Source organism: Xiphias gladius, chromosome 11, assembly GCF_016859285.1.
Source record: "Xiphias gladius isolate SHS-SW01 ecotype Sanya breed wild chromosome 11, ASM1685928v1, whole genome shotgun sequence".
NCBI classification, from domain to species: domain Eukaryota; kingdom Metazoa; phylum Chordata; class Actinopteri; order Istiophoriformes; family Xiphiidae; genus Xiphias; species Xiphias gladius.
The window spans coordinates 1,373,845-1,401,401 of NC_053410.1; the positions used below are offsets into that span (position 1 = coordinate 1,373,845).

At 43.0% G+C, this 27,557-nt stretch overlaps 3 protein-coding genes across 5 annotated transcripts in view; 2 read left to right on the forward strand and 1 right to left on the reverse strand.

Annotated features, from left to right (window-relative positions):
* The window catches only part of bmpr1aa (bone morphogenetic protein receptor, type IAa), a 69,626-nt gene extending 59,717 nt beyond the window's left edge, over positions 1-9,909 (forward strand). For all 3 annotated transcript variants that reach the window (XM_040140209.1, XM_040140208.1, XM_040140210.1), the window contains 6 exons: positions 174-309; positions 1,252-1,444; positions 3,740-4,037; positions 4,848-5,023; positions 5,266-5,396; positions 6,684-9,909. In XM_040140209.1, coding sequence (XP_039996143.1) covers positions 174-309; positions 1,252-1,444; positions 3,740-4,037; positions 4,848-5,023; positions 5,266-5,396; positions 6,684-6,809 — 1,060 coding nt within the window. In that variant the 3' untranslated portion in view covers positions 6,810-9,909. The remainder of the gene's footprint in view (positions 1-173; positions 310-1,251; positions 1,445-3,739; positions 4,038-4,847; positions 5,024-5,265; positions 5,397-6,683) is intronic.
* Positions 9,910-11,449: 1,540 nt separating this feature from the next.
* On the reverse strand, positions 11,450-14,400 carry rps27a (ribosomal protein S27a). Its single transcript, XM_040140211.1, has 6 exons — positions 14,331-14,400; positions 14,156-14,220; positions 13,705-13,759; positions 12,423-12,508; positions 11,955-12,086; positions 11,450-11,649 (listed from the first exon to the last, which is right to left on the reverse strand). The coding sequence occupies exons 2-6, from the start codon at positions 14,201-14,203 to the stop codon at positions 11,500-11,502; spliced, it is 471 nt and encodes a 156-aa protein (XP_039996145.1). The 5' UTR covers positions 14,204-14,220; positions 14,331-14,400; the 3' UTR covers positions 11,450-11,499.
* Positions 14,401-14,639: 239 nt separating this feature from the next.
* On the forward strand, positions 14,640-25,155 carry LOC120796967 (clathrin heavy chain linker domain-containing protein 1-like). The gene is made up of 11 exons (XM_040140207.1): positions 14,640-14,875; positions 17,614-17,801; positions 18,556-18,644; positions 19,396-19,594; positions 19,941-20,056; positions 20,218-20,317; positions 20,399-20,505; positions 22,567-22,738; positions 22,812-23,014; positions 24,125-24,307; positions 24,855-25,155. Exons 1-11 carry the CDS (start codon positions 14,672-14,674, stop codon positions 25,049-25,051), a joined length of 1,758 nt encoding a protein of 585 aa, XP_039996141.1. The 5' UTR covers positions 14,640-14,671; the 3' UTR covers positions 25,052-25,155.
* The last annotated feature ends 2,402 nt before the right edge of the window (positions 25,156-27,557 follow it).

A 27,557-nucleotide genomic window follows, 5' to 3' on the forward strand; every position in this document is an offset into this window, starting at 1 on the left:
GCAGACAGGAGCTGCTAATAGTGAATTCAGCAGACTTTTACTAAGCACTGATTTACCTGTTGTCTCTCAGGTTGAAGCAACTGTAGGTTGTGATACAAGAATAAACTGTTGCTTTCATCTATAGTTAGGAATATAATTCTCTCTCTCTCCCCGTGTGTGTGTGTGTCTGTCAGGTATAAGTGGCAGACTGAGCGTCAGCGGTACCACAAGGATCTGGAGCAGGAAGTCTTCATCCCTGCAGGAGAGTCCCTCAAAGACCTCATTCACCAGTCACAGAGCTCCGGCAGCGGCTCCGGGCTCCCCCTGCTGGTAGGAAAAGAGTATTGCACAAAGAAGCCCCCCATACATACACACATCCCTTAATAATGTGAACCCCACATATTTAAATGCATATATTACAGATCGCCTGAATACGTCTGTGTCGAGAATTACTGAATTCAAAAATTTGTAAACTCAAAATTAGAAGAAAATACATAAGTTGGAAACATGATTGAGACTGTAAAGGGACTCAAAAGTTAAACTTGATCCCTCAACCCTGCAGAGTTTTCTTCTAGTTACAAAACACCAAGTCACACCAGGTTTCACTTACTTACCATACTTGGTAAGTCTTCTCTTACTTGGACGGCCTTTTCTCAGTCTCCTTACTTTTTTTTTTGTTTGTTTGTTTTTTGTTTGAATCGTTGCTAAAAGGGGTAAATACTAACCAGCTATCAAATCAAACCCCCAAGACAGAACATTCGACATATTTCGTACTTTTCCATCAAGCCAGCCGTTCAGTGTTTGATGACAGTTTGGCAGCAGGGTTCATGCAGAAACACAATAATACAGAATACTGTTGATTATCTACCACATTCTTTATCATTGTGTATTACTGTGGACATTTGTCTCCAGAAAACCTGCTAAATTCTTCTTGGTATCAGGACTAGAGCTGGGCCTCAAAGGAAACCAGACTTCTTAAATGTCAGATGTTGTCTAAACAAAAGCAGCTGCGCAAGAGGATTGTCTGAATAAAATTCAGTCTAAAATTGGCAGAAAAAATAAATACTTTTGCTCCAGAGCTGGTTCCATGTAGCAGATTTTCTCCAGGTGTAGTGAAGAAAATCATTTCCACAGCCAGGCTGACAAACAGATTTCCAGCCCTTCAAGAAGTATTTTTGAAAAATAAGTTTTCTGTACAATTAAAGGTAGAGACACAAAAGAAACCACTCATCACGAAATCTCTTCCCTCTCCTCGCCGCCTGTCTCCCTCAGGTGCAGCGGACCATCGCCAAGCAGATCCAGATGGTGCGTCAGATCGGTAAAGGTCGGTACGGCGAGGTGTGGCTGGGCCGCTGGAGGGGAGAGAAGGTGGCCGTCAAAGTCTTCTTCACCCGAGAGGAAGCCAGCTGGTTCAGAGAGACGGAGATCTACCAGACCGTCCTGATGAGACACGAAAACATCCTCGGTACCGATCACGTTCATCTCACTTCACTTATACAGCAGTTTTGGTTTTTTCTTTAAATTATTTGTTTTATTTTTATTATTTGTTTTTAAAGCCAAGTTATTCTAATAAAAATACCAAACATTTACATTCAACATCTTGTTACCTGGTCCCTGCCGGTCAGACGACATTACTGGGCTGAAAACGTCACTTTGGGCTCCCAGTTGTTACCATAGTGGCCTGAATATAAAACGGCACTCCCTTTTTTTTAACATCTGCTTTTGGAAAAAGACTTTAGGAAGAAACTTTGACACTCGTCCTGTTGGGAAAGGTTTCCGGAAATACCATAAATCCAAGGAGGAGAGTCTCCTCATCACTGAAGCCTTTTCTCTGGTAGAAGTGAAGCATGAAATACAGTGATAAGTAAAACCCAAGTCAGTGTATCAGTCACAGACTCTCACCGTCTCTTGCCAGAATCATTTTCTCCGACCGTCAGTGTTTTTTCTAATCATCTTATATTCAGGCCAATGCGCTTTTATTGTTATGTTCCTTTTTATGAAACTCAGACTCAGATTTTTCTACCTGGACAGAGCCAACGGTGCAGCTCGCTGGCATTAAAGGACAGATTCACACTTTTTCAAACGTGTCTCGAAAGCGGAGTCGTGTGTTCATATGATCATTGGAACCGTTTCTGCTCGCTGTAATCACTCCTCCCGTTCATACCGTACATTATAAAATCTCTTCCTAACGTGCTGTTTGAGTGTGAGGGAGGGGGGGCGGAAAAAATATCTCTGGAAAAATACATTCAGAACTTTATCTGAAGATAACACGAGGCCTCAGTGTATATCTTCCAAGGTTACCGTCATTTTAGTATGAAATTCCCTCCTCGTGTTTTCCTATTGAGCTGCAGTGGCAGGACGGTAGCAAAAAGAGGCATTTTATTATTAAAAAGACTTTCTTTCTTAAAGATATCCATTTGATTTGTCCAACTCAGCCTGCTGAAGCATCAAATTACCTTCAGATAAAGATTTAAATACATGTTTGAACAAAACAAGGCGTATCGGTTTTTGTCCTCCATCACTTACATTGAAAGCGCAGTAGGAAGGGACCTTTTAACGTCCAGCATGAAGAGGAGGGGTGTTCACAGCAAACATAATCGCTTTCGGTTTTCATACGGACGCCTGACTGTGGTTCTGAGACAGAGAGTTGTGAACCTATCCTTTTATAGGCAGTGACAAACAGCGACGTGCTTCATCGAACCTCGCCGAAAAAGCTGAACCGTGAGCTCCGGGCGACAGGCGCCGTCAGAGCAGCCGGGCCTGAAGTCTGCAGGACTCCAGGACCGATCAATACCTCGATTGATTTTTAATTTGGTTAATGATTTAAACTAATGACAGCAAACGTCGCCTGTCGGACGCCATGACGACACGCTGTTAAACAGAGAGAGACAGCGCTCTCCTGGGATGTGGAGATATCCACTCACTGTCCCGTTTTATGTTGATGTCTTTTTTAATTCTCTCTCTACTGGGAAATACCAGTAGAATTCAAAACGCATGCCTCTTCAGCAGAGTTCTGCATCCGAATACTTTTGTTTATTTCCCTTTGTTAATTGCTCAGCATAATGGCCGACCTGAAGAATTCTGTAAAAGTTGTTAGTCAAGTCAAACTGCGTCTGACGGAGAACCCCTGATGGAGAAAGGTACCGAATGCCGTTAAGCCTTGAGAAGCCCACCCCCCTAAACCTCCCATCCCATCTGTTGGGCACAAAATCCGGCTCCCATGTGCACTGTCTCAGCCTCTTTTAAAGCATTTATTCATTTCCCAAATCAAATAAGTTATTCAGCAGAATCTTACCCCCACTCACTGCCTCCTCTGTCCCTGTGATAACAGCAGCTACAGTTTCACTAAAGTAACCCTGCAACGAGCCGTTGTTCCGTCTCATTAAAGCATTTCTACGCAAGGGATGAAATAGGAGGAGAGTTTCTCTGATCCCCGATCAGTTCAACCACTGAATGGACCCGTGTGGGTGAAGGAGCAGCGTGAGCTAGAACCGCGAGGACGATAAAACGTCTGTCTCTCTCATAGCTCGTAACTATGATTCGTTCAGGCGTTTGTGTTTGATCACGGTTTGTAGGTTGGTCGCTGCGAGAGACCTTTTTCTTCTCCTGGTGCGTTCCCACATCCTGGACTGGAGGAGACAGAACCGGATTTACATGCATTCAAGAACATGATAATCAGATTTGTGCAAGGTTTTCTCCCGACGCTAACATCAGCGGAGACCTCACCTGCCAGTCACCCCTCCCTCCCTCCCTCTTGCAGGCTTCATCGCGGCTGACATTAAAGGAACGGGCGCCTTCACGCAGCTCTTCCTCATCACGGACTACCACGAGAACGGCTCCCTGTACGACTACCTGAAGCTGACCACGCTGGACACGCAGGCCCTGCTGCGACTCGCCTACTCGGCCGCCTGCGGCCTCTGCCACCTGCACACCGAGATCTACGGCACTCAGGGCAAACCGGCCATCGCCCACCGAGACCTGAAGAGCAAGAACATCCTGATCAAGAAGAACGGCACCTGCTGCATCGCCGACCTCGGCCTCGCCGTCAAGTTCAACAGGTACGCCGTCAGCTGTTTCCAATTTGATCCTGTTATTTTGTTTGTTGTTGATGCTGTATTGGAATGTCTGCGTGCTATTTTTTTTTTTGTTCTCTAACACGTGCTGCACATTAGTTACTGCTTTTGATAGATCTGCAACTACAGAAAATTATTCGACAACTATTTTGATAATTGATTCATCGTTTTAAGTCATTTTTCAGCTTCTGAAATGTGAATATTTTCTGGTTTCTTTAGTCTTTTATGATATTAAACTAAAAATCTTTGGGTTTTGGACTGTTGGTCAGACTAAATATGACATTTCAAGGCATCACAAATAATAGTAATAAATGTCCTGAAGAGAAAGCGACATTAATAATAACAGTAAATTAAGAGTTAAATCAGCTCTTTACTGTAAGTCCCACTATTTAGCATTAATAATCAGTATATAAACATCTAATAACTGGTTTCTAACGGACTCTGATGCAGCTGTGACCAGATCTGTGTTTATCAACGTCTCTGTTACCAGCTCCAACTCCTCCTGAAGACACTCGTCAGCGGAGGCTGCTGGATAAAAAAATAATGAGCGACAACGTAGTAAAACACAGATGGAATAATAGAAAATATGTCTTCAGAGGAAGAACGTAATCTAGTTCACAAGTACTGCTTGTAACTACATTTGGTGTGTTTATTAAATGTTTATTTACTGGTCATTACTGCTAAATTCGCAAAAGTAAACTGTCACCAAAAAATAGTAGTTTGTTGGTATTGGTCCTTAATATTGTTTAAACACGAATTTACTGACTGACGACACTCTGGTTTGTGTTGCCGTAGCGACACTAACGAGGTGGACATCCCTCTGAGCACCCGGGTGGGGACGAGGCGCTACATGGCCCCCGAGGTCCTGGATGAGAGCCTCAACAAAAACCACTTCCAGGCTTACATCATGGCCGACATGTACAGCTACGGTCTCGTCATCTGGGAGATGGCCAGACGCTGTGTCACCGGAGGTACACACACACACACACACACTCCTCCTCTCTCTGTGCCTCTGATGTTCAGATAGTCCAGTTTGTTCTGTAGTTTAATTAACTGGCTCCACCCGCTGGTGAAAATGTGTCACCTCAGACAGTTCAGCTTGTTGTGTTTTATGTTACTGAGATGATTCTTGTTTTGTTTTTGTTTTTTTCCTTATTTCCTTAAGTTTTTCCAGGTGAGTTAACATCGGTTTTGTCCTTCCGTCTCCGCTCAGGTATCGTGGAGGACTACCAGCTGCCGTACTATGAGATGGTGCCCTCTGACCCCTCCTATGAAGACATGCTGGAGGTGGTGTGTGTTAAAGGACTTCGACCCACGGTGTCCAACCGCTGGAACAGCGACGAGGTGAGAACCAACACTTCTGTTTCCATCCAGACTTGACTCCCCCGTCTGTCATTTGTGAGCCGCATACAAACATGTAATAAATGGTTTATAACAGACTAACAAGTCGCTGTAAGCAGCTGTAGGGACATTTGAGTGTTTAATGATGTACAGCATATTATATCTTTTCCCATGACGAGAGTTCACATCATTAAAACAGAACTCTACTATATTGTGCGCTAAGCAGCGGGAGTCAGTAGAACCACGTGACATTCAGAGTTTGAATTCGCCCTGTGATGAGACAACCGCAGGTTTTCTTTGAGTATGTTTTCTGGTCTTAACGACCTCTGCTAAATAAAAGCTATGTTTTAAATAAAAAGCAGCTCGTTGTTTAGGTGAGCGATTAATTCGAAGCCAAAGTTGAGCACAGATTCATAGACTTTGGTTGAATTGTTGTCTCTCTAACACTGTGCATCGTGAGTCCGTCAGTGTTACAGGAGCACAAGGCTAACTTGGTGGAGAGCTCTCTCAAGTTTGTGTAAGATGCATACTAGACTGTGATTGGCTCCAAACCGGCCGTGATGTCATACGTCCTGCAGCTACGTCCAGGTGTTGAACTCAGAGAAAATGTGAAAACAGACTCTGCCCACACGTCGTCCTGAACAGTGAAGAACAACACCGTTTTTTTCACCTTTCTGAGCGGAGGGCGACTTTAAAAAGGCCTCTAGTGCAGCATCTGTAGTTTTAGCGACGCGAGCTAAATGGCTCTGTGGATGACGTCGCCGGACATTTGAGCCAAAACCTACAGACAAATCAAATATATCGAAAGTTTGTGATCAAATGTGGCTCTGACGTTCGTCTTCCCCTCGGGATGAACTGTAATAACTTTGATGATTCCTCGGACTTTTCATCTAGCGCCACCATCAGGTCGACGTTTTAATCTGTCCAACACTTTGTTACATGACCTCATGACTCCAGCCTCAGCTGGACTTTGTGTTTAGCTCTGATTTCAGTCCCGTTCCTGCCGCTGCAGGAGAAAAGATCATCAGCTCAGGACGAGCAAGTGAAGGTTTCAGAACGAAAACTCTCGCTCCATCCACTGCACCCGGGTCCGGTTAAATCAATTTAAGTGTTTCACTAGGAATCATTGTTATATGCTGCTGAGAAGTACCGAGGGTGTGAGGATATAATGAATGTTATTACGTTGCGTGACGTTAAAATGTGACGACCTTGACTTTCTGCAGAAAAGAGGACCCCTGTCCCCCGAACGATGTTTCTCTAACAGCGTGTGTGTTGTGGGTGTTTCCGCAGTGCCTCCGGGCCATGCTGAAGCTGATGTCGGAGTGCTGGGCCCATAACCCCGCCTCCCGCCTCACCATCCTCAGAGTCAAGAAGACGCTCGCCAAGATGGTGGAGTCCCAGGACATCAAGATCTGACCTCCCACACCGTCGTCATCCTCCTCCGCCGCCGGATTCACCTGAACTCGCTCGACCTGACCTGGACCGGATCGGACCGGACCAGCTTCCCGAGGCTCAGCCTTCATCAGGAGGAGGAAGAGGAGAAGTTGGGAGATAAAACCTTTTTTTTTTTTTTTTTAAAGGACCCGTCTCAGGGCTGACCCGTGTGCCGCCTCTTCCTCCTCCTCCTCCTCCTTCCTCCTTCAGTCCGTCAGCTGGAAACAAATGTGGAGTCCTCCTCCTCTTCCTCCTCCTCCTCCTCCTCCTCCTCCTCTCTGTGCCGAGACAGTCCCGTTTGACGCTTTCTGTGAAAGCCAAACAGACGATAAAAGTAATTTCGATGGCGACTTCTTGTGGAGGGGAGAGAGGGGGCGGGGCCCTTGACGCTCGTTGTTAATGAGAAGTTTAAAACCCTTTTTATTTTTAATTTTTTAAGGACCCCCCTGGTCCAGCCCTCCTCCACTTTGCCTGTTTTCAAAACACTAAAAAATGCCTTTTTATTTTTCTCTTCAGGACTGAGTTTTCCTGCCATATTGAAATATATCTCCACTCTTACAGTAGAGTTAATTATAAAAGAAAAAATAAGGTACTATTATAATATGTGAATTTTAATGTGTAAATAAATGTTATCATTAGATGCCGTGCCTCCTCATAAGAAGATTTAAAAAAAAAAAAAAAAAAAAACCAGAACACTATGCTGCAGTGGTGTTGACGTCCGGCCGACTCCTCAGAGACGTTGACGGGAGATGGAGTCACTGCGGAGACGTCTACCGTCCTGTCCGTCTGTCCGTTTGTCTGTCTGTCTGTCTGTCTGTCTGTCTGTCTCTGTCTGTCAGGAGATTATTGTACAAGAGTTATAAAAAGGGTGGAGCTGCTCTGGAGACAGAAAAAAACTTCTCACTTGTCGAGTTAAACCTCGGTGGGCGAAGCCAAAGGCCCCTGGAGCCAAACCTGATGACCCGTTCTGGTGTTTCTAACTCTGTTCCCCACCGCAGCAGAAGAGTCTGCATCAAAGCCACGTCTCCTGATTTGTTCACATGGACCAGTGAGGCTAGTGACCAAGGGAGATTTAAAGGCTCTTAAATTGACATGACAAACATGAAGAAAACGACGCTGTAAGAGCGCTGAGAGTGAACCGGAGCAGTAAACAGATCAACATCGAGCTGAAACTGGCTGTGAAGCTCCGTGAAGCCGAGGGGAGCTGCAGGTTCAGGTTCATCATCTCATACATGCATCTATAGAATCATATCGATTGTAGCTGCTTTAAGTAAAACATTACAGCCACACGGAAAGTGAAATGCTCCAGACCTACTGGTAAAGACAGATGGTCGATGACAGGAAAAGACACACAAAGGGAAGAAATGTTAGAAATGATCGATTAAAAATACTCACGGCATCAAAATTAAGATACAATGGCAACTTTAAGACTTATGTGAAATTCTGGATGAATAAAATTGGCCTTTTTATTGTGATAGAAAGTCAAAATCTGGACTTAATCAAAACTGAGATTTGCCAAATCATAATTGAGGTTCAGGTTTTTGACTTAACAAAATGATCATTTTGATTCGTGCTCTCACTTTAGTCAGGTCATGTGTCATTAAGGCTTCGCTTGTTGCATGAGACGGTTCTTATTTCTCACTGATTTTTTTTTATTTTTTATGTATTTAGTTGTATTAATATTTAATTTAACATCAGTGACGGAAGACGTATTAAGGTCCTTTATTTAAGTAAAAGTACAACAATTACAACAATGTACAAGCACTTGATAACAAGTAGAAGTCCTGCATTTAACTCCTGTAAAAGCACAAGAGCATCATCGGCTAAATGTACTTAAAGTACCGCAAGTCAAAGTACTGGTTCCACAGAAAAATGGCTCTGGACTGGAACAGTTAGATAGTTCAGTCCACTGGGTCCCAACCCGTGGGGTCGGGCCCCTCCAGAGGGTCACCAGGTGAACCCGAGGGGGCGTCAGATGATTCATGGGAGAGGACAGAAAAAAAAACAAAGTTCTGATTCACTGATCATTTTTGCTTTTGGTTTTTTTGTAAAACTAGAAAAATGTTTGGGCCTCAGGCGGTTTTTAAATGAAACCATGTGAGAAGTTTAGAAGGGAAACGTCTGTTTTAATTGAACTGATAATTCACAAACGTCTGAAACATGACAAAGAGACACAACTAGACACCGACTCTTTGTAAGAGATCACGAGCCAAAGAAGTTAAATCTTAACAGTCTGTTGTATTTTATAAGCATCATATCATTTATGTAGAATATAAATCTGGAGAATAACAACTAACTGTCCGATTGATGCAGTGGAGTAAAAACTACAGCATTTCCCTCTGAATCTATCTTCTGCATTTCCTTAAAATTTTATTTAAGTGCAGTACCTGAGCAAACGTACTTCTCACCTCTGCAAAACGAGAATTAAAAATATTAACCCAAGTGATTAAATACTTCCTGCTCCATCCTGACAGTTGACTCTGGCTCCTTCCACTGAGGTTTAACTCGTCCACTCAGATCATTTGTGACTTTGCGAAACGTTTGTAAAAATTAAACTTCCTTCGCTTACTCCAAAAATAAAGTTCACCGTTTCTTGATTCTGGAGCATTAAAGTAAAACTGAAGCTCGTGCAAGAAGTTCAGAAGGATCCGGAAATGATTTCTTCTGCATTTCAGGGCCAAACTTTGTCATTAAGAAACGACTGTTCCTTTAACTTATGTGTCGGTTTTCTCTCCTCAGCAGCAGGACGAGGTACATGTGTTGGCTCGCTGTGCGTGTTCACTGTGAGTGTGTGTGTGTGTGTGTGTGAGAGAGTGTGAGAGTGAGTGAATCTAACCGTTCATACAGTAGCTATTTAAGAGCAGTAACTTTAGTGTTTTTCTCTGTAATAATATGCAAGAAAACCCCCAGTATAGAATAATCTCTAATATGTAAATCTTTGTTTGTTTTTGTTTTGGTGTTGTTGTTTTGTACAGCATCTGGTTCGGTGCCTTATGAGTTTACCAAGGAAAATGAAAAACTCTGTATACAGTCTGTCCAATGTAACGATTTTTAAGTAAATAACCTTATTTTAGTACACAACCTCACAGCGTCCACTCTGCTTCTTTCACCGGTTTGTTTGCTTTTGGTGAACAGGTTCTCTACTTTGTTTGTTTGTTTGTTGTTTTGGCTGGACCTCAATAGCGGGACCCAGCATTACAAACATGAATGGTAATGACTGAGTGAGTGATGAAGGTGGACCTTTGGCTGTTGCTCATTCAAAACAATTTGGCACCAACAGTTTGTTTCGTCACCAGTGGACGTTACAGGCAGTGTTGACAAGTTAGCGCCTTCTCAGGCCCTTTAATGACTTTTCTTTGCAAAAGCACCTAGAGACAAATCCAGCGACTTTCTGGACAAACCTCAGCTGCTTCCTGTAGAAGGGAGTCGTCAGTGTAGCCCCCTCTCTGAATGATCATTTTACAGGGAAATACACCTGAAATCTCAGCACATCTGTTGTGCTGACGTTATTTTAATAGACAAAATCAGTGTTCATTTGTCTGGTTTTTTAAAATACTCTCTTGAAGTATGGGAGCTCATCTCCGCCCCGATAAGAAAAATGGATGAAAAGTTATTAATGATTCTCATCATGGGCCAAAATGTAGATACTACAGGAATATTTCCATTAACTCAGGACTGTAATAGAAGGTAAAATATTGACTAAATCAAAACGGTTTTGATCCACATTTTGACTTGTGTTGTACTCTTTACTTTTAAAATGAGTAAAAGTAAAGTACTGGCTAAAATTATTTAAAAAGTTAGAATTTTGACATGTCAACTTTTCAATTTGACTCGGAAGTCCTAGTATTTAGCTAAAAATGACAAGTTTGACTTAGTATCTACATATTCACTTGAAACGTTTTCAAATTAGTCTGAATTTTAAATATATGACAGTGCAGCTTGCTGATATTAGACTCTGCAGGTGTTTCCAGATGTTCAGGCTGAACCACAAGACAAAGGTGAGAACATCACATGACTTTGTTCATTTGAATAACTGATTAGGACTCAGTTAAAATGAACGCTGACATGTTTTGCTATAATAATCTGAAACTGCTAATCATGAAATTAGTCCCATTTACCGGCTGAATTCCCTTAATTATAAAACCATGCACCATAAAGCAGCAGCACTCGGTTAGACGTCATGGGTTAATTTCATCAACGCTACAACTTGTCTGATAACTTGGTCTGTGAAATGTCCGACAATTAAAAACAAACCTGGGCAGTGAAGGTGGAACAGCTGTATTTTCATTTAGGTTGACCTGCAGCTACTAATGTCATTTTTGATCAAACGAACAAATTGAAGACATCAGCACGGCTGCTCTTTCAAGGCTAAATTATTCAAGAGCTGCGAATAGTTAGTCTAAAGTGGGACGAAGTATCTTAGAGTCCACGGTGACGTCTCATTTATTTCCATACAACAAATGACATGAGGCTGAAAACAGTGTCTGGCATCAGAATTTTGAGTTGGTTAATTTTTCTGTTGATCCACTAGTTGTTGCAGCCCTGATTAAGTGTCACCATATTAAAATAATGACCAGTCTGAAAACATTTTACCATCGGTTCAGTAAATACGCGGAGTCTGATTTGTGTCAAATGTTTTCGTCTTTATTAACGCCCATCAGTCCGTCCCTGTCTACTTGTCCTCAGGCTTGTTGAAGCAGTAGGTGAGGCAGCACTTCCCGCAGTAGTGGCGGTCAAAGTGGCTCGCCATGAAGACGCCGGCGCCGCACTCGTCAGCCGGACACTCGCGCCTCAGCCGGTGGATTTTACCGTTCTCATCCACCTGGAACCAGAAGGGAAAAGAAAAAGCTCCGATTCAGCATCACAAAATCTAAATCATAAAATGCTTTTCATAAGTGACGTGGCTCCAAAAAGTCTTTGAATTGCCTTTTTTTTTCATTTTAACAATTGAAACAGGAACAATTTCACATCATTCCAGGTGACAAGCAAAACTCTGATTAAAAACTTTGCAGAGAGTCAGATTAGTGTCGACTGAAACCTGAGCGCTCCACTCCCGGTTCTGGCCTTATTACAGGACCAGACGGGTCAGCCCTCAGCATAAAGCAGATGATAGCGAGGTGTCTGTACCTTGTAGTATTTGAGCACAGCGAGCTTGACCTTCTTCCTCTTGTGCTTGTTCTTCTTGGGGGTGGTGTAGGACTTCTTCTTCCTCTTCTTGGCACCACCACGCAGCCTCAGCACCAAGTGCAGGGTGGACTCCTGGAGAAGAAGAAACAAGTATTTAATATTTAACGGACAAACTCCAGCTTTCTTGACCCCGTAAAGCCTGACATGAAATATTTACCAGAAAATTTCAGGTTGAATGAAAGGCATGTGATGTCCTATCGGGACTTTATGGCAATTTATCCTAATTGGGTTGTTTCTTTTAATAAATCATGTACATTATCTGTTGTATGTGCACACACTAAATGTAGTTATCTACATTATGCATACACAGATTGGACTATAACATGAACTTTAACGATCCGATTCAGCTGAGACAAAACTTCTGGGACCGGTCCTTGTTGGTTTTACAGTTTCCTGCCGTCTGCTCACCTTCTGGATGTTGTAGTCGGACAGCGTGCGTCCGTCCTCCAGCTGCTTTCCAGCGAAGATCAACCTCTGCTGATCAGGAGGGATACCTGCAGAGAGGAGAACCCAGGTATCAACACCACCACTGCAGCCGGCGGGGCTGCATCTGACAGCTTTGTACCTCAAAACCACCACAGCTTCAGAAAAATGAGCCGAGAAAAGATTTCGATCGACTCGTTTCATTACGTCGCGTTGAGCTTTAACGCCGCCGCATTCATTCTGTCTCCACAGTCACGGGGATGTAAAAACTGCAACTCAAGACCGCTATCCACGGCCCTGGAACCGGGCTGCAACTAAACCGTTTGTCTATAAAAATGACAAAATGGTGAAAAATGTTTCCTGATTCAAGGTGATGCCTTCAAATGTGTGTTTGTCTGACCAACAGTCAGAAACCTGGAAATACTCAGTTAACGACATAAAACAGAAAATCAGCAAATGCTCAAACGGGAGAAGCCGATGAGAAAACGTGTTTCCTGCTTGAAAAATTAACTCAAATGATCATCAATATGGTTTCTGTTGATTGATCACTGCAGCTCTGCACTCAGTTATTCCACACTGAATATTTTCTGTACAGCTCAACGATAACACGAAACGTTTTCCAATTTGCTCGATACGTATGTAATGAATATCACAGGGACTCTAGGTACAACCACTGTCCTTTAATATGAACCCATAATAAAAACAAAAAGACGACTGTTTTTCTCCCTAAACTCATTATGCTCTGCTGTCGGACAGTCAAACTACAGATGTGCAGTTAAACTTTGTTCAACCCTACAGACCTTTATTCTAAATCTGGCGAAGCTCTCAAAGTTTCCAAAGATGTAAAATATCGAATCGGGATGAATTATGTGCAAATGCGTCTGACAAAGCAGCAGAACACGTAGAACAATGTGGTACTTTCCCCCCTGACTTCGACCTATACTACTGCATTTGTACTGGATCAGTACTGAGGTAACTGAGTAAATGTACTTGGTTACTTTCCATCACTGTACAGAAACATCACATGTAAAAACAGCAAACAGGTTCCTGCACCCAGCAATTGTTTGCATTTTTGCTTGAAGGAAAGAAAACAAAAATAAAAAGATCAATCGATTATCGAAACAGTGGATTGACCTATCGATCAACTCGTTAGTGCAGCTCTAAAGAAAAGGCAAGGAACATTTCTCATGTAACACTCGGCCCGTTTGGCTAGAAATGCAACAAGGCTCCACAGAAGAAGAAAAAGAACAAGCTTTAACTGACTCACCCTCTTTGTCCTGGATTTTGGCCTTGACATTTTCAATTGTATCTGAAGGCTCAACCTGTAAAAACAAGGACAGGTGAGGCCGGGACACGTTCCTCCGGTCAAAGCAACCATTAAACCTTAGGCACAAGACTCTTCAGACCCACACGTCTGGTTTTTCTTCGCTTTAAACGTTAATAGAGACTTTGTGAGGGGAGCTGGGGCCGCGTTCAGCCCGGCGCTGTCTCACACGTGTTTACGGTCTTCTCGGCAGCTAGCTTAGCCACTTAGCTTCTATAAGGTAATGACAAAATATAGCAGACACTTAGCTGTACTTTAAACACTTGTAAGCACCACGCTAGTTATTATACAGTTATTACAGGGGGTAAAATGTGGGGTTTTCGGCCTAATTTGACAGTTTCGTTAGTAAAACTCTTGGGGCCGCTGACCCGTCCATCAAGCCCGGCTCACCCACCTCGAGGGTTATAGTCTTCCCCGTGAGGGTTTTGACGAAAATCTGCATCCTGGCGTTCAACCCACCTAGATGAGAACAAACACGAGACTTTAAGCTTGATGTCTGTGCTGAAACGGGACCTGAAAAGTCGTTATTTTATGAACATAATCAGTTAAAAGGCAGAGCGCGGTCTTACCACCGGTTCACTCCTAATGGCGGATCATGAGAAGAGGGCTTTCCGTTGGAGCGACGGGGTTTTCTGCACGCGTTTGCAGGGGGTAGGTAACCGTTACGGCGCCTGATCGAAAACACTTCCAAATATTCGATTTTGTGGTCGTCAAGCGTCTTTTTGTCACCCGTGTCGGTATTAACGTTAATCTGAATTTTCTATTATAATAAACACCGGAGGGTATTAAAAAAAAAAAACAACCTAATTTTGCAGGCGTACGTTCTACGGTAACCATAGCAACGTAAATGTTTGCAAATGGCCTCTCGGCAAAAGCGTCGAGGTTTAGCGTAAAATATGATTAAATAACAATGTCTGAGCCACAAAACTCCAACAACTCGTCTTCGAGAAAAGAAGCAAGCCTTTCAACGCCCGGCATTTTGATATCTGAGACCGATGAAAGGTTTTTTCAGTCCCTGTACGAGTTTATCGAACATGAGAAACGGTACCTGCGGGTTCCAGAGGACGGTCCGGACGAACTCCGGTACTTTATCTACCGCTCCGTGTTTAATAAGGTGATTAATGAAGCTAAGCCTGATACACAACAACAGGAGGAACGCGGTAGGTTTGATAAGGGGAAGGCGGGTGAAGTCATTTAGGTGCCACTTATAATAAAGGCTGTACAAGGAGTAAGTAATGGCGTAATTAATGGTTAATAAATCATTTACTGAGACTAAGGCACAGAACAACTGCAAAGAGAGACAACGGGACTACAGACCCACACGAACCCACTACTCCAAAAAGACTAGAAATGACTACAAAGAGACAGATCGATTAATAGACTGAGTGATTACCATCTATGTGTAACCACACAAACTACATTATACAGTGCTACAATAAGGATATAGGCATAATCTATTAAATATACATATTTAATGGACAAAGAATTATGACCTCTGACATTTATTGGGCCAACAGCGTTGCCAACACGGCCAGAGAAATGACAAGGTGGATTAGGACCACAAGTTTAAGTGCCCCTGGTGGTAGTGACCAGTGATCCATGTTAGTGACCATGATCAGTGGACAGACTGGACAGACTGGACAGACCACTGAATCGGCTACAACCCCTGCTGTAACAGAGAGAGATGCAAAACGACAGCAGAGACACTCCGAACAACTACTAAGGGACGCAAATTAACTGTAAAGAGACTCAAAAAGACTACAGGGACACTTAAAACAACTACAGAAGACGCAAAACAACAACAAGGAGATACAAAATAACTTCAAACAGACATGAAACTACTCCAAAAAGACTAAAAAAATAACTGCAGAGCCTCAAAACTGCTACAAAGATGCAAACCAACCACAAGGAGATGCAAAATGACAATAGAGATTCTAAACAACTAAAAGAAACACCTACAATAAAGAGACTCAAAATGACTAAAGAAGACTCAAAATTAGTACAAACAGACTCAAAACGATACACAAAAGATGCAAACCAACAGCAAAGAGTTGTAAAGCGACAAAAAAAGAGACTCAAAGTGACCAAATATGCTCCAAAACGACTAAAAACGACAACAAAGAGACTCAAAACAGCTACAAAAAGACCCAAAATGGCTACAAAAAACACAAAACAACCACAAAGAGACTCTAAAGAACAAAGAAAAACAAAATGACTATGAAGAATTGGAAGAAGTATTAAGATGTTTTACCTACTTTACAAAGCATTATAAACTGATCCTGTGCTTACACCTGAAATCTCAATCTGAAGAGTAACTAGTAACTGTGGATGTTAAGTAAATGTAGTACAGTAGAAAGTGCAACATTTTGAGTGGAAGTTAAAGAAGCAGCAAATGAAAATACTCAAGTAAAGTACTATTACCTCTGATCTGTATTTAATTACAGAACCTGAGTAATTGTACTTTGTTAGTTTCCACCACTGTGCTACTGATACTGTCACGACTGCTACAGCTACAGAACTGCCGTTAACGTTGCTAATACAACTTATCAACGTTATATAATTAATAATTAATATAAATATAAATAATAATTAAAAAGATCTTCTTCGTAGCATTGTTTATGACAAAATTTGAGTTTTCCTCTCTGTAATTTGAATCCTGTTGCTGCATAAAGAAAAGAGCTAGTGTCACCACCAAATATCCTCTGGTAGTTTAGCTCCATGATACAAACAGAGGGGAAGATAAATAGAGTTACACCACTTCCTGGCCGTTGACTGTCACACTAAAAGCTGCTGACATTCGCCCCCACATGAGTCTCTCTTTGTATCAGAACTGAAACTGAAAAATTCAGCAGCAAAACGGAAAAAAAGGTGACAGCGTTAGAGAAATCCCGACCAGTGAAAGAAAAGTGGCAAATGTTGTAATCAAATTGATCATTTTAGGTTTTGCTGTTGATTCAAACAATATTTTATAGATTTAATACATTTTGTTCGATTCATCTTGACACAGAAATGGTTTCATACAGCTTGAGTCATTTTTCATGCAGAAATACCAAACATTTCATGGTTCCAGCTCCTCAGATGTTGAGATCTGATGCTTCGCCTTTTAATTATTTTAATTTAATTTGAATAATTTTGATTTATTTTTAATAATTTTAAGGCTTGAGGTTTTGGTTGGTTGGACAAATCAAGCTTTGTGAAGGTGTCACTTTAAGTTCCAGGTAATTGTGACAGCATATCTCACTATATTCAGAATTTTTACAAACAAAACATTTGATTGATTAATCGAGAAAATAATCAGCAGAAGAATCCATAATGAACATAATCAATAGCTGCAGTGCTAAACAGTAAATTCCTGCTTTTACATTGATGCATCAGTGATAATAATCTAATGATATAATAGTATAACAGTCACAGGGTCCATTTTTCTGCTTTGAGTCCATTTTCCTGATTTTACTTACATACTTTTACTTAACTAACATTTTCAATGCAGGACTTTTACTCTTGACAGTATTTCTACAAGGTCGTATTAGTACTTTTACTTAAGAAAAGGATCTGAATACTTCCTCTACCGCTGGTGAAATCCTTTTAAACCTCCACAGGATAAATTATTAAAACACTAAAAACTTAGATTCTGTTTTTGTTGGGTGCCAAAACTTCCAAAAATGTTAGTTGGATAATGGATATGACTGTTTGCTTCATTTGCATTTTTCTGTTGTATTTGTGTCAACATAGATTTTGAAGGTTAAGCAGATACTAGATGACTATGAGGTTTCGATTCTGAGTCTAAGCCAGAGAACAAAACAAATCCTGTCTCAGTCCTGTTGTTTTCGCTCCTCCTCTTTTTTCTGACAGGTGATTGCACGTGCGACGGCCTATAAGAGACTGCTGTTGACCATAAAGGCTGAGTACGACGATGCCATCAGGGAGATGAAGAGGAGGCAGGATGAAGCCAGAGCGGCTCAGCGAACTCTGGCGGCCACCACATCACATCCAAAATCCCTGATAACCTGCCAGAGGCGGGCTGACCAGCTGAGAGACAGGTGTGTGTTTGCTATTGTACTATCTTTGTCAATTATGATAAGTCTAGACTTTGGTTTTCTATCACAATACTGACTTAGATTGACCAAGACGGGGCCATTTTATTCAACCAGAATTTCACATAAGTCTTAAAGTTGCCGTTGTATCTTAATTTTGATGCCGTTAGTATTTTTAATCGATCATTTCTAACATTTCTTCCCTTTGTGTGTCTTTTCCTGTCATCGACCATCTGTCTTTACCAGTAGGTCTGGAGCATTTCACTTTCCGTGTGGCTGTAATGTTTTACTTAAAGCAGCTACAATCGATATGATTCTATAGATGCATGTATGAGATGATGAACCTGAACCTGCAGCTCCCCTCGGCTTCACGGAGCTTCACAGCCAGTTTCAGCTCGTTGTTGATCTGTTTACTGCTCCGGTTCACTCTCACCGCTCTTACAGCGTCATTTTCGGCCACAGCGGGCAGATGTTTTCAGAGAAACAGCTGTAAAAACCCAACGTCCACCGCCTCCTCAGCAGCAAACAGCAGACTGACCCAGTCAGAGACCAGCTGGTGAACATAGTGGAGCATTTAGCAGCTAAAGAGCCAGATGTTTCCCTCAGGAGCTGGTGGAGACCAAAACCAGAGCTAAAAGAGAGGGAGTACTGGACCCTAGATTCATCAGCTGGACTCAGACACCAGATCCAGATGAAGGGTCACGCTGCTCTGTAACAGCTGGATGTGGAAATGAGCCTCTATTTTGTTCTTTTTTTCCAGAATCTCTGACCTTCAGAGGGAAACGGCAAAATTTCAAGAGGAGATCAAGAGACGAAAATCATCTAAAGAGCAGAGCACATGGATACCTGGTACCACTGACACTGATACTCAGGCTTGATTGCTTACAGTGTATCAAACATTTGGTTTAGCATTTTCCAAGTTGTACATTTTGTGCTTTCATCCATTCACTCAGTTTTCCTTCCAGTTGTGTAGCCATTGTTCACCAACGTGAATCTGAGCCTGAAATTATGTGACTTGTAGAATAAAGGGAAGGAACGACAGCAGCTTACTGTAGGTTTACCTGGAGTCGTGGAAGGATTACTGAACAGGCTACCGGGCACAGGGCTTCTGTCTGATGCGACTGTTAACATTTCTTGTTGGAGAGTAAGTAAAACCAGCACGAAGAGACAAAATGACAACGAAGAGATGCAAAAAGACCACAAATAGATGCAAAACAACTGCAAAGAGACTCAAGAGACTCAAAGTGACTACAAAGATACACAAAACCACTACAAGGACATAACAGGCATAACACCTACACAAACACTCCAAATGAAATGGTGTTCACTCTAACACCATAGAGTTAATACACACATGTATTAACTCTCTGGTGAGACTCAAACCACTACAAAGAGATGCGTTTTGAGTCTCTTTCAGTGTTGGGGTCTTGCTCTTGTAGAGGAGGAGTGGGGGGGCACCTTTTAAATGTCTGTGTCCAGGGGCCTGTTGCCTCATTAGCCATCCATGCCTAGAATGAGTGGCTGGCAGACAGTTTGTACAACTTGTATCAGCTCTGTTCAAATGTCCCTGGTTCCTCCCCACATCTGTCCCGTCTCTCAGGTATGACGGTGGCTGAGTCTGAGGATCCTGACGCTCTGGACGGGCACCTGAAGCATCTCGAAGCCCAGAGAGCTGCTTTACTGAACAGGAAGAGCCACTGTGTCTCCCTGGAGGTCAAAGCCGAGCTGGACGCCGAGCTGCAGACCGCCGAGTGCCGCAGAGACCAGCTGAGCACCGAGAACAACCGACTGAAAGTCCTGTAAGAGCAGAACCACTAAACCGCTACTGTCTCTGTCTAGACCGATCTCAGAAACACTTCAAAATGTTGGTCAGAAACACCTTGAATAAAATAAGGGCTGAAAGTAAACTTTTTATTTGACATCTGTTAAACATACTGTCAGATTTGAATAAAGATACAGTTCATCGGTGAAACTTAATGTGCAGCCTTTAAAAAAAATGGACACTAGTTTAGTTTCAGTAAATTACTGGAAAAGGTCCCATTAGCTAAAGTATAAGACGGTACGTCTGCAGGTCTTCGCTTTCATTTACAAACGTCTTAGTCTTCTTCCGCCGAGCTCGTTTTCTTTCCGTCTGTCTGTCTGCAGATACAAGCGTCTGAAGTTTGTGTGTGACCGTCTGTCCAGCTGGGAGGAGGAGGGGCAGCAGGTTCCCCTGGAGGAACTCCTGGGTTCCACTGTGGAGAACGTCAGACAGACCAGCGGTGAGACGCTGCTGCAATCAAAAGACTTTTGGATTTAATTTCACTAAGTCATCTGGGAACAGGCAGTTTCAGTGTCCAGCTCAGAAGGTTTCACGTCTTTTAATAAATATTTAGACGCCTTTAATTTTGGCGAATCAAAACTTCTCCCGTTCGTTCTGCAGTGACGGACGATGACAGCCGCAGCATCGACGCCGAACTGTTTGAGCAAGAAGAGCCGAGCGGAGTTGACGAGTCCAAACTCCTAACGGATTACCTGGACAGGTGCTGCGTTCACAAACACGTTCAGATGAGTTCACCTGAACTCTCACTGAACCTTTCTCCCTCTCCTCCGCTCTCTGTCAGGTTTATTCAGCTCTTTCATTCGGCTCAGTATGAGGAAGCTGCTCTCCTCGCTGCCAGATCTCCTCGAGGAGTCCTGAGGAACCTCGACACCATGGAGATGTTTAAGGGTGGGCAGCACACACACACACACACACACACACACACACACACACACACACACACACACACACACACACACACAGAGCTATCACTACATTTATATACAGACGAGTTTCCTGTTTACACACCAGCACAACACATTTCCATGTTGTCACAGCAGCTTATACACGGACAGTTTCACCACATTGAAATAAAGCAGCTGCTTGAGAAGATTTTAAATGACTCTTTAGAGGTGGAATTTTGAATGTGACACACATCCTTGTACTGCATATTTTTAGCCACACACCACCTTCGATAGACATCCGTCAGCTCTGGCGGCTAGCGCGACACTCATTCCAGTGAGAAACATGGTGCTAAATGGGGCTAAATGGGTGGAGGGAATTGACCGGTGTGTGTCCAAAAACATCAACTGACAGCGCGGGTCAAAACTAAAAGCACAGAAGCCTCCTCACGCAATTACAGTTAGTACAGCAAAACTCATTGTGGTGATTATATTTGTAACATCAGCATGTATGAAAATCCTCCTGTTGTTGTCACTGGACATCTGCCAGATGTGCTACATTAATGCAAAAACTCATATTAGAGATGAGTGCAGTGTAAACAGGCAGAGCTTAGGTCCTGACAAACTGTATCAATACAGGATTGAATCGCTTTTATCAAACAGACACACGGGATCATGAGAACAGACTCTGTACGCCTGTTTAACGTTTTTCTCTGCAGAATTATCAATAGCATAATAACGTGATACATTTTCAGTCCAAAGTGTGACCTGTCTGACTCTAAAACCATCCACAGCTTCATAAAATCCCTGGAGCTAACAGCTAATTTTCCACTCTGAGCCAACAGGCAGGTTTCCTTCTTGAGATACTGAACATTTTCCACTCCTTGTTATTGCGATTTGTGCAGATTTGCACACGAAAACAACTTCTTCATGATCTCCTCGTGAGTCCTCGGTCATTATTCATATTGGCCGATGATGTCAATGAGAAACCTGTTTATGGATTATACCAAAGTCCTACATTTATCTTTGGCAGGGTAGCTGCAGGTCTCGGAAAGTTTTAGAAAGCTTTGAGTTTATTTATTTTTTTTTTTAAAAACGTTTCACTTTGTGTTACATCTCCTCTTGGAGCAGATGTCAGGCGGCTGTGGCTCAGGAGGTAGAGCAGCTCGTCCACAAACTGGATGGCTCGGTGGTTCGATCCCTGGCTCCTCCGGTCCGCATGTCGAAGCGTCCTTGGGCAAGATACTGAACCTGAAATTGCCCCTGGCGAATCGTCGGTGTGTAAGACTAGAAAAGTCCTATATGAGTGTAGTCCCTTTACCATTCTTCACTTCCTGCCCTTGAGTGTCTCCTGCTAGTGGGGTCGTCTGAAAACTTCACCCACCACTGAATAATTATAGTAATGATGAATTAATGATGGATGGAAATACAACAACGCTCATAATGAAGATGCATAACTACTACAAACACAGCCGCCTGACAAATGCAGCAGCGTAACGTTCATAGTTCGCCTGTGGGTGTAACATTGTCTAAAGTTAACGAGTAACTTACAGGATCATCTGCGTCCCTTGTCGGTCACGACCGTTTGTTTTTGCGAACAGCCGAATGGTGTGCCGCTTTAAATGCTGCTGCCGCAAGGAATTGTGGAACGGCATTTTCTCCTTTCCTTTCATCCAGTGTATCCTATGCCAAAGGAGAAAAGACAGGAAGCACTGAAGCTCCTCTCCTCAGCATTCAGAGAATTCAACCGGCTCTCATCATGGCTGCCGCTTAGATACTACCAGGTTTTTTCACTCAGTGAGGAACCTTCCTGAGCAAAAAGGGATTTGTTTGCGTGTTCTTCTGGCTGCCTGTGATATTCCAGTTTTTACAGAATTAGAGTTCTTAAATCTACTTTAAAAAACCTTGAAATCTCATCTCTGTAGGCAGTGATGTAATGTAAATGTGAATATAAATTGTTTTTGTGTGTGAATTCAGGCTGTCAGGAGACGGTCTACACGTCTAAACTAAAGGTTACTGAGACACGTCTTCTTGAGCACCTGTCTCTTTCTCTCTCTTCTCCTGCCAGGTGTGAAGGCCCCCCCGGGGTCGGTCCCCCCTCTCCTGCTCTTCTTCCAGGCCCTGCTGTTCACCGCGCCGTCCGGGGCTCGGCTGTCGGCTCCTCTCTCGCTGCAGTGCGTCCTCTTTGCCCTGCAGCGTGGCGCCTCACGGCTTGTCGCCCACGCCGTCACCCAGAACAAGTAAACAACAACTGACCCGAGCGTGAGCTGTTTGTACGATCTGTGCCGGTCTTTCAACTCTTTATCCTCTCAGACTGACCTGCTCTGAGCGCCTGGGCGACACCCTTACTGAGCACGCTCGGCAGAACCCCAGCGTGGCCGACCTGTGTTTGGCGTTGGCCGCCGTCGTCTACGAGGCCTGCGGGCTGGACAGGAAGACCGCGCTGAGCATGTGCAGGAGAGGCCTCATCCACAGTGCCGCCGAGTTCATGAACCACTGCAAGGACCTGACAGCCGGTCTGTGTGTGTGTGGATGTTTGTACTGCTATCATTGTGAGGACCAGTGTCGTTCTTAAACCGTCGTAGTGAGGACTTTGTGGTCTGTCCTCGCCACTGTGAAGGACTGTTGGAAGATTCAGACGTCTTTAGCAGTTAAACAAATAGTTAATAATGAACTCGCCTCATAAATCGGGACGCATTTCTCTGCCTTACACGACACTACCTTAGCTGCTTTTAACAATAGTATCAATATCAGTACCGATATCAGCGATCCTGGCCCCGGTTTTACCGGATACCACCCGCCCCTATCAGCGTAAGGTTTGAGGTCCGGCTTTTAGTTGTGATGGTTGAGGTCGGCGTTAGGGGCTAGGGAACGCATTATGTCAAAGAGGGTCCTCACAGGTACAACGTCAGTCGTTTTGAGTTAACTGAACTCGGGTTAAACGGTTCAACGTCATTTTATGAGTCTTACAAATGTAACACTAACTGAGTTCAGTTAAACCCGAGAAAGCGAGTTCAGTGAACTTCAGCTATTAAGTTGAATCGCCTGTTTAGTCATCAGAGACATTTACTTTCCTTTTACATGGTCTCAGTTTAAAGAGTCAGTTCTTCATCTGACATGAAAAACTTCCAGCTGCAGCTGTGGGGGACATTTTGTAGCAGAGTCGGCACACAGACACCAACCTGTGAGGCTGCTTCCAGTCCCTGTGTTGGACTCTAACCGTGTGGGGGGGTCGGCACTGAATTCAATACTTACCTTCATTGTGGGTAATGCTGTTTTCAGTGGGGGCTGGGAAGCCTGTTAATAAGCTGGATCTGTTTCTTCAAAAACCGCCATTTAATGAGGTGAGTGAACTTTAGCAGCTGATTAATTTAACTCATGGTGTCAAGTCAACAGGCCTCAGGGGAGAACAGCTCATGTTTGTAAGGTCTGAAGTCTGGAAATGAAACTTTCTAAGTCACAAAAAAAACAAAAACTTACATATTAACATGCAGTTAATGAGATGAGTTGATCCACTAAATTCCCGCATGATGTTTTACAGTGTATAAAAGACAAACGTGTGTGTTTCCTGCATATCTCACATAATAATCCGTTTATGAATCTCTCTCTCTCTCTCTCTCTCTCAGAGGACTGTATTTGGGTTCTGTGTCGCTCGCCCAGCCTCTCCCTCCTCCAGCTGTTGACGGAGCCTCAGCGGGGCCGGGCGGCCATCTTGTCAGTGGGCGGGGCCTGCTCCACTCTGCTGGTTGACCCTCAGCGGCGGGATTTAGCGCTGCAGCTCCTGGACGGCTTCGTAAGCCGAGGACCAGGTGCGTCGACCGACAGACCATCACATCCAATCAGCAGGCGAGAAGCCAGTGGTAACGCAAACAGGCCCTTATGCAACTTCCCCCGGCAATGGTTTAGATTTTGCCAAAAAAATTTTTGAGGTACTTTTACCTTACTTTATACTTCTACTCCACTACTTTTATTTGACAGCTGTAGTTACTAGTTACTTTTGAGAGATTTGACACAATGGATAATTTAAGAAGCTTTAACGTCTTGCAAACAGCAGCGTTTAGTCGGGGTCACATTTCAGATGTCTACGAGTGGTTAACGCCTCCACCAAACAGGGATTTTTCCCTCTAAACTTCTCACGTGGTTTCATTCCAATACATTTTCAGAGGATCCAGTATCTCAGCAAAAATCAAAGATTAGAGAAAATTCCTTTCCGCAGTTTTTACAAGTCGTCACGGGACATTAATATGAATCTGATTATTTATTTAGAAAACAAAAAGAAACAAAAAACAGAGGACACGAGCCAAACTAACACAACACCTGACCTGAGGTAACCTCTGTGTGTATCGGTCCTCTCAGGGGTTTTGGAGGACGTGATCCTGGAGGACAGAGACTCTTCAGTGGATGTTTGGATCGATGTTGCGTCTCTGTGCTCTGAAATGAACCGTGCCGACCTGAACCGGGCCATCCTGTCCATCCTGCTCGACCAGGGCGGGACCAGAGTCCTGTCCCCAGACCTGGAGGGGGCCCGACTCATGGAACACGTCTTCCTGTGAAAACTGACCCTGAAAGTTCCCCCACAGGTAGAATAATTGCAGCAGAATGACCCCAAACAACTGCTATTAACCTGTTTCTTCTTCTTCTTCACACAACTTATGGTCGTTGTTGAGTAAAACTAAAATATCTTAAAAGAGTCTGAAGCTTCTGTCTTTGTGACAAAAGAACTCAGCATCTCTTACACTCAGACGTCAAATCCAAGAACCTTTCAATGACTCTCAATGTTTTGTGTAGTTAAATTTTAAGTAACTAAGGTGAAACATCAGCCAGGACACAAAAAGAAGAACCACATAATGAAAAAACAGCTCTATCCTTCTGCACATATTCATGCAAATGCAAATGTTTGATGTTTTTAGGTGTAGCTCTGTTTGTATTCCTCAGAATAAGTGAAAACCATTAGCCTGTGACCGTTTTTGAACAGTTCTGAGGCAGTAGTCACCGTCACTGTGATTCCTCTGCTGACCTTTTTGACCTTTGAGCTTTGGCTGGTGCCAGTGAGATGACTCAGGTAAAAAATCTGAAACAGTGACGGCTGATGGCCAGCAGGTGGCGAACAGATTCACAACCCGCAGCTGAGGTTGAAAGTGGCCTTTGAACACACACACACACACACACACAGAGGTCAGACCATTCCTACTGTAATAATAATAATAATAACAACAGTAATAATAATGTTAAAATTGCATCGTCTTTTCATTTTTATTATCATATGGACCGAAAACATCAACATGTTTCCTCTTTTCCGAATGTTTGAGGGAAAAAAACGCTTCATCACGAAATACAACAGAAAAGTAAAAGCTAAAAGAAGAGGAAGTTACCTGGAAGTGGGCTGGACTTTTATAGGCTGTCTGTACCCTCTTCATCCTGTTCAGGGTCACAGGAGGCTGGATCCAGGTCAGGTCTGTCCCAGGACTGACACGCATCCTGTAAGCCCTTTATCAGGCATGAAATTTGTAACATTGCTTTCTTAATCATCGGTCAAGTAACTTCATCAGTGGAAAGTAACTAAGCATATTTACTCAAGCGCTGTGCTTAAGTACAATTATGAGGTAATTTATGTGAGTGTTTCCATGTTTTGCTACTTTCTACTTCAACTACACTGAATTTATTTTAACAGCTTTACCTTCTACTTACTTTTCAGGTTAAGATTTTACATTATAAACATAATAACCTTGTAAAACACAATGAATTTTTAAAAATTAAAACTGTTACCAAACTTTTTTGAGTTTCAAGTTGTGACCCCTGTATATAAAAATCGTTTGGCTGTGTCTCCTTGTTCCACCAAAGAAGCATTTGCCATCTAAACTTCTCAAGTGTTTTCATTTAAATTAAAAAAATGATCTGATCTGTCACTAAACAAAGCAAAAGGTTTGTCCTAAAGCCCAAAAACTGAATCCAGATCAGTGGATCAGAATTGTGTTTCTTCTTCCTCTTTCCCATGAATCATCTGACGCCCTCGGGTTCACCTGGTGACCCTCTGGAGGGGCCCGACCCCCAGGTTGGGAACCAGTGGACTGAACTCTCTCCCTGTCCATGACGTAGCTAAAAGCAGCTCCAGCAGTGAAACGCTGCCGAAGCCTCCGTGACTCAGGATCAATGATCTGAGAATCAGAGACCAGTCACAGGAGACAGGTCCCTGCACAATGAAGTACTTTTACTGTGATACTGGAACTATATGAAGTACTTTTACTGTGATACTGGAACTACAGGAAGTAGTTTAATACTTTTAATACTTCATGTAAATTCTGCTGATAATACTAATAATGTTTACATGGTGGTATTGGTTCTTTTACTTAAGTAAAAGCTAAATAAAACATTCTTAGTAATAAAAAAGTTATTATGCAAGTAAAAAGGATGAAATAAAGTTTCATAATTTTGTGATTTATATTTATATATTTTACACAGTGTTTTTTATTTAATGTTTATTTCTTAATTTAATATTGAACACTCTGAGTCTCCGTACCCCTGCAGACAGAGGAGATAACTCGGTACGGGCTGGACGAAGGTGAGAGGTGAAAGGTCAAATGTGGAAGAGGGGAGCAGAGAAACCTGAGGACCTCCCCGGCCTCTCACTGAGGAGCTCAAAGTTGGTGTCCGATGACTGAGAGACACATTTAGCTCTTCTCCTGACACTGTAATCTGTCTTCAGTGTGAGCTCGTGCTTCTTTATTACAACCGCAGGGGAAACGTGAGCGGGTACATAGACGTCAGAAGTGTCTGATGATAACGTGGATCATTTGATGTTGATCACTCACATATTTTTGGAAATGTCGGAATTGAACTGTGTTCTGGGAAAGCAAGCACCAGGTTGTGAGGTCCCTCTGAGTTCTCTGAGGAAGATGTGATGGGAAACCACAGTTATTTGGTTAAAGTACCGTCGGCAGCACGTAAAAAAGCTATTACAGGGAAGTGGAGGGAGGCAGCGCCACCGACAGTCACCGATGAAATGGTGACTTAATGGAAAAACCGACAAATATCCTGAGACTGCAAGAAAAAATGAGGAAA

Excerpts from the sequence above, each read along its gene's own strand:
- LOC120796967 (XM_040140207.1), top strand. The coding sequence starts at position 14,672 with ATGTCTGAGCCACAAAACTCCAACAACTCGTCTTCGAGAAAAGAAGCA. Across the intron at positions 18,645-19,395 it reads GCAGAGCACATGGATACCTG|GTATGACGGTGGCTGAGTCT; the intron begins GTACCACTGACA and ends CCCGTCTCTCAG. Across the intron at positions 20,057-20,217 it reads GAACGTCAGACAGACCAGCG|TGACGGACGATGACAGCCGC; the intron begins GTGAGACGCTGC and ends TTCGTTCTGCAG.
- rps27a (XM_040140211.1), bottom strand. The coding sequence starts at position 14,203 with ATGCAGATTTTCGTCAAAACCCTCACGGGGAAGACTATAACCCTCGAG. Across the intron at positions 12,509-13,704 it reads CAAAATCCAGGACAAAGAGG|GTATCCCTCCTGATCAGCAG; the intron begins GTGAGTCAGTTA and ends TCCTCTCTGCAG. Across the intron at positions 12,087-12,422 it reads CCGACTACAACATCCAGAAG|GAGTCCACCCTGCACTTGGT; the intron begins GTGAGCAGACGG and ends CTTCTTCTCCAG.